At 57.4% G+C, this 6,177-nt stretch overlaps 1 protein-coding gene across 1 annotated transcript; it reads left to right on the plus strand.

Moving 5' to 3' along the window:
- The first annotated feature begins 786 nt into the window (after nt 1–786).
- LOC120413598 (uncharacterized) lies at nt 787–6,150 on the plus strand. Its single transcript, XM_039574505.1, has one exon. The coding sequence runs from the start codon at nt 787–789 to the stop codon at nt 6,148–6,150; it is 5,364 nt and encodes a 1,787-aa protein (XP_039430439.1).
- The last annotated feature ends 27 nt before the right edge of the window (nt 6,151–6,177 follow it).

A 6,177-nucleotide genomic window follows, 5' to 3' on the forward strand; every position in this document is an offset into this window, starting at 1 on the left:
CTGGGAAATCCTTCAGTAGCCGGTTCCGTGGCCAGTAAACGCGGAAACCAGGCCATTTTTCACGATACCTACCGAATTTATTATTGCCGCAATCCACCTCCTTCTTAATTTTTGCGCGGTTTGGTCACTTCGACGAAGACGAAAAAAACACATAAACAACAATTGAACATTAAAACTGAACACACTTTGTTTTGAACTTTGACAGTTCCAAGTTTTAGTTGCGTTGCTAGCGCGTTGCTAGATTTGGTAACTCGCTCCCAACCGACGCGTTACGTTTTAGTTCCACAACCCATTTAGCAACGACCGGTGTGGGAGCAAAGTTACTAACACGCGTTACAAAACCCTAAAACCGGCCTAATACTCACGCTGGTAAGGTTGCTCTAAAATGATTTAAAAAGTTAAATCCATGATGGCGATGATAACATATTGAATAAAAGGCACTGTTCGCGCGCAGTCACCCTGTGCGCAACGGACGGTGTTGGTGCGGCGTCCTATCCCCCGCACGAGCAGCTGTCAAACTCGCCGTCGCCCGTCGCTGCCAACTTGATCGACAAAAAACCCCGCTCACAGCGGAAGTAACCACACACACAACACTCTCAGCACAGCCGTCGACCAGAGCAGTCGGCAAAACACGTTTACGCTACAAATAAAATTAGATTTAGTCGAGAGTAGAAAAATACAGTCCACTTTAGTTTAATCCAGTGCGCCGCGTTTTATTTCGCATGTTCCACTGCTCCCCGCGACTAACATTGGACCTTCTCAGCCGGATAAAAAGTGAACCGCAAAATGGAACCGCTTCGAAAGCGTCGCGATGTGCTTTTTACGCGAGTGAAGTGGGAGCAGTCGAACATTAGTGCGTTGGAGAAAAGAAAGCCTCCGATCGGAGAGCTGCAGGAACGCCTGCATAAATTGACGGACCTCAGTGACCAGTTTGACAAAGTGCAATGCGAATTGGAAGAACAGACGGAAGGAATCACCGAGATAACCTCAATTTTCAACCACCGCATGGAATTTGAGGATGTCTACTACCAAGTGAAAGCTGGCTACATCCGGATGCTGGACGAACAGCAGCCTCCTCGTGGAAGCAGCGATGGGACCGTCGTGGATGCCAAGGACGAACTGCGGGATGCCATGAAGCTGCTGCTCGAAGCACAGGCCCAGACCCAGAGCACCATGTCGCAACTGGCTGGCCAAACTGGCATGGTCGCACGTTCCCGTCCAATCGAAGAAGCTCACGGTGCCGGAGCCCAAGTTCCGCTCGAGGTGCGCCTGCCGCCCATCACACTGCCGATGTTCTCTGGCGACCGGAAGCAGTGGGCGTCCTTCAAGGATCTATTCGTGAGCTGCATCCATAACCGGAACCTTAACAACTCCGTTAAACTTCACTACCTGAAGTCCCACCTGGATGGAGAGGCCGCGGCGAAGGTGAACTCGTTCCGAGTCACCGACGGAAACTACGACGAGGTGTGGGAACTACTCACCGAGTTCTACGACAAGAAGAAATACACCGTCGCGGCTCTCGTCAAGGAGTTCGTCGAGCAGCCGCCGGTGGCAGCACCGTCGCTCGTTGGACTCCGGAAAATCGTCTCCACATCGGATGAAGTTGTGCGCCAGCTCAAGGCTCTCGGCGCACAGTACGAGGCCCGTGACCCGTGGCTTATCCACCTGGTGTTGGAGAAACTCGACCGTGAAACTCGTTCGTTGTGGGCTCAAAAGCTAGTCGACCTGGAATTTCCTAGCTTCAACGAGTTCGTCACGTTCCTCGAGCGAAGATGCGATGCCCTGGAGACTTGCGCATCCTACTCCAAGAAGGCAGCTGACACGACCACGAAGAAGGAGCAGGAGCGGAAGGTGGATCAACGAAAGACCGCTCCGTCAACCAAGGCGATCCAGAGTTTCCACGCGAACACCCAGCCAACCTGCCCAAAGTGCTCCGAAGCTCACACCATCTACCAGTGTGCCAGCTTCAGGGAGCTGCCAGCAAGCGTTCGACGAGAGTTGGTGGAGCGAGCCAAGCTCTGCTTCAATTGCCTCAAGTCGACCCACGGAGTGAAAAGCTGCACGTCAGGATCGTGCAGGAACTGCAAACAGAAGCACCACACGCTGCTCTGCACGGGTGATGCCAGCTCCGCCTCGAACTCCGGGCAGCCCCGCGACCAACCAGCAGCTGAAAAGAAGCAGCCACCTACGAAGGTGGACACGACGAAGCAAGCGGATTCGGTGGCATCTTATGTCACGGATCTCCGGACCAGCCGTTCAGTGAACTTCATGAGCTTGCTGCCTACGGCTGTCGTCAAAGTGATGGGGAGAAACAACGTCTTCCACGAAGTGCGGGCAATGGTCGACTCTGCCTGCATGAACTCGCTGATCAGCAAACAAGCCTTCGAACGTCTTGGCCTGGAACGGCGCAACGCCAGCATTCTCGTGAGCGGCATCACCGACGGGAAGCCCAGCAAGACAACCGGAGCAGTGACGCTGCAGATCGCATCGCGATTCGACGACCGTGTCGTCATCGTGGTGGATGCACTCATCCTGAACAACCTGGTTCCGGATCAGCCGAGTCAGCAGTTCAACGTCGACACGAATGCCTTGGCCGAGGCGCCGCTCGCAGACCCGAGCTTCAACCAGCGTGGAAAGATCGACCTCTTGCTGGGAATCGAGGTCTTCTTCTCCATTCTTGAACCGGGCAAGCTGTTCGACGGTCGAGGTGCGCCCATCGCACAGAACTCCATCTTCGGCTACCTGGTCGGTGGCCAGTTCGACACATCGCATGCCGCCGAGGGCCGTGCGGTTTTGGGGCTCACAACTACAATGAACCTGGACCAGACTCTACGGAAGTTCTGGGAAGTGGAGGAGGTGCCCAAAGCCATGCAGTACACTCCGGACGAGCAGCGCGCTGCCGAGCATTTCCACTCCACACTCTCTCGCAACGAAGCTGGGCGATACGTGGTTCGCCTTCCCTTCGACAGTGCCAAGCCGCAGCTCGGCGAATCGGCTACCGCTGCCATCCGGCGGTTCAAGGCCATGGAACGAAAGTTTAGCCTCGACAGTGAGCTACAACAGAACTACAAGCAGTTCATGACCGAGTACCTGGCGCTCGGGCATATGGAGAAGGTGCCGCCTTGCGAGGTGGCAGTTACACCGGAGAAATCGTTCTACCTCCCACATCACGGCGTGTGGAAGGTGGACAGCAAGACGACGAAACTCCGCGTCGTGTTCGACGCCTCGAGCAAGACTGCCTCCGGGGTGTCCCTGAACGACCGCCTGCTAGTGGGGCCGAACGTGAACGAGCCACTCTTCAACGTGTTCACCCGCTGGCGCACCTACAAGTTTGCCTTTTGCGCCGACGTCGAGAAAATGTATCGGCAAGTGCTCGTCGCCAGAGAAGATGCCGATTACCAGCGAATCGTGTGGCGTGAAAGTCCGGAGCAACCTCTGGAACACTACCGCTTGCTGACCGTCACCTATGGAACAGCGAGTGCGGCGTACCAAGCCATGGCGGCCTTGCGGCAGGTCGCTGAGGACAACAAGGAGCAGCACCCGCTGGCAGCCGAGCGGTTCCCCCTGAACTTCTACGTCGACGATCTGCTCTCCGGAGCAGACTCGATCGGCGACGCCAAGAACCTGCGCAACGAAATCACCCACGTCCTGGAGAGTGGTGGTTTTGTCCTGCGAAAGTGGAGCTCGAACGATCCGCAGCTACTGGAGTGCGGTGCAGAACAAGACGAGTCCATTCCGTTCAAGCTACCCCAAGAAGAAGACGCCGTGAAGGCCCTGGGAATCAAGTGGACCCCTCAGGAGGACGCGTTCAGCTTCGACCTCAACTTCGACATTGACAGTGCCAACACCAAGCGCCAGCTACTGTCCGACTCGTCGAAGTTCTTCGACCCATTCGGTTGGATCGCACCTGTGACCATCCGGATGAAGATCCTTTTCCAACACCTGTGGCTCTACGACCTAAGTTGGGACGATCCACTCCCAGCCTTCATCCTGGGAGAGTGGATTGCGCTGAAGGAATCGCTACACCACCTCAGACGAATTCGGATCAAGCGCTGGATTCCACACTCTGGAGGGAAGCTGCAACTCCACGGGTTCTGCGACGCCTCCGAGGCTGCGTACGCAGCTGTGATCTACGCCCGCACGGTCGCCGAAGACGGCACAGTCGAAATCAACCTCGTCGTCGCCAAAACCAGAGTCGCACCCATTCAACAAATCTCCCTGCCACGCCTGGAGCTGCTGGCGGCCGAGTTGCTGGTGGACCTGATGGTGAAGGTGCTGGAATCGTTCACGCACTTGGAGGTCGAGCTAGTGGCGTGGAGCGACTCGCAGATCGTGCTACACTGGCTCTCGTCGCTGCCAAGGAAGTGGAAAACGTTTGTGGCCAACCGCACGTCCAAGATTCTGCAGTTTCTGCCGCGCAAGCACTGGCTCCACGTGTCGTCCAAGAACAACCCGGCCGACTGCGCGTCCCGGGGAATCACGCCGCTTGAGCTGCTGATGCACCCCCTGTTTTACGGCCCCAGCTGGCTGAAAGAGATCAAGGATTACTGGCGCATTGAACCACTGGGCGAGGTCGAAGAGGATGAGCTGCTGGAGATGCGGACTACGATCACCTGCCTGTTCGCGAGCGCCGTGCCGCCGCCCTGGTGCGACCACGAAACGCTGACTTTCCTGCTCAACCGCTACTCGGATCTGGCTCACATTCGGCGCATCTTGTGCTGGATCAACCGTCTGCGGCTCAACTCTCTGGCTCGTCGCACCAACGCGCCCAAGCTGGAAGGACCGCTGACGCCGATGGAGATCAACGACGCTTGCTTGCAACTGGCGCGAGCGGCTCAACACGACAGCTTCCAGACGGAAATCGATTGCCTGGTCAAGAACGCACCGCTTCCAGGCAACAGCAAGCTCAAGGCTTTGTTTCCGTTCGTCGACGCAGATGGCACTCTGCGGGTTGGTGGCCGACTCCAGAACTCCAACCAGCCGTACGACGTGCGCCATCCTGTGATCATCCCAAAAGAGCACCGGTACACGAACCTGCTGCTGTCAGAAGTCCACCTTCGCAACCTGCACGCAGGGCCAACTCTGATGATCGCCACACTCAACCAAAGATATTGGATCGTTGGCTGCCAAACGGTGGTTCGTGGCTACGTTGCGAACTGCACTCGCTGCTGCAGAATGAAGGCGAAAACCGCGACGCAGCTGATGGGAAGCCTGCCTTCCGTGCGGACGAACCCGGCTCGTCCTTTCGTGCACTGCGGTGTGGACTTCGCGGGTCCAATCCTCGTCCGCACCTCCAACCTTCGGACGGCCAAGACAGTGAAGGGCTACGTCGCTGTCTTCGTTTGCCTCGCGACCAAGGCAGTACACCTAGAAGCCGTCTCCGACCTGTCCACGAGCGCGTTCCTGGCCGCCCTCAAGCGCATGTTCGCCCGTCGTGGGATAAGCAGCGAGATCTGGTCCGACCACGGAACCAACTTCGTGGGCGCGGACCGACACATCCGAGAGCACCTGCAGTCACCTGAGTTCAACCGAGCTGTCAACCAGTACCTGTCGGATCTCAAGGTGAAGTGGACGTTCATCACTCCATCCGCCCCCCACATGGGAGGAATCTGGGAAGCGGCGGTGAAGAGCATGAAGAAGCACCTCCGAGTGGTGCTCGGGAACACGGCGCTGACGTACGAGGACCTTTCGACCGTCTTGACGCAGATCGAGGCGTGCTTGAACTCGCGCCCCTTGTGCCAGCTCTCTGCGTCGCCCGACTCGTACGAGGCCCTCACGCCGGGCCACTTTATCATCAACCAGCCGCTCAACCTGCTGCCGGAACCGGACGTCAGCCACATCAAAGAAGGCCGTCTGGACAAGTGGCAACGGATTCAGCGCCACGTCGACGAGATCTGGGCACGCTGGCGTGACGAGTACGTGGCCACCCTCCAACCGCGGAACAAGTGGCAAACGGTGCAGCAGAATCTGGATCCGGGACAGCTGGTCCTGATCAAGAACGAGAACACGCCACCTGCGGCCTGGGAGCTCGCAAGGATCGTCGCAGCACATCCGGACCCGTACGGCGTCGTTCGCAACGTCACCGTGCGCAGAGGAGAGAAGGAGTATCAGCGGCCGGTGCACAAGCTGGTCCCGCTTCCGATGGATTGAGGCATCCGCCTCAAGGGCCGGGAGGAT

The sequence above is a fragment of the Culex pipiens genome, chromosome 2 (genome assembly GCF_016801865.2).
Source record: "Culex pipiens pallens isolate TS chromosome 2, TS_CPP_V2, whole genome shotgun sequence".
Classification (NCBI taxonomy): domain Eukaryota; kingdom Metazoa; phylum Arthropoda; class Insecta; order Diptera; family Culicidae; genus Culex; species Culex pipiens.

Excerpts from the sequence above, each read along its gene's own strand:
- LOC120413598 (XM_039574505.1), top strand. The coding sequence starts at position 787 with ATGGAACCGCTTCGAAAGCGTCGCGATGTGCTTTTTACGCGAGTGAAG.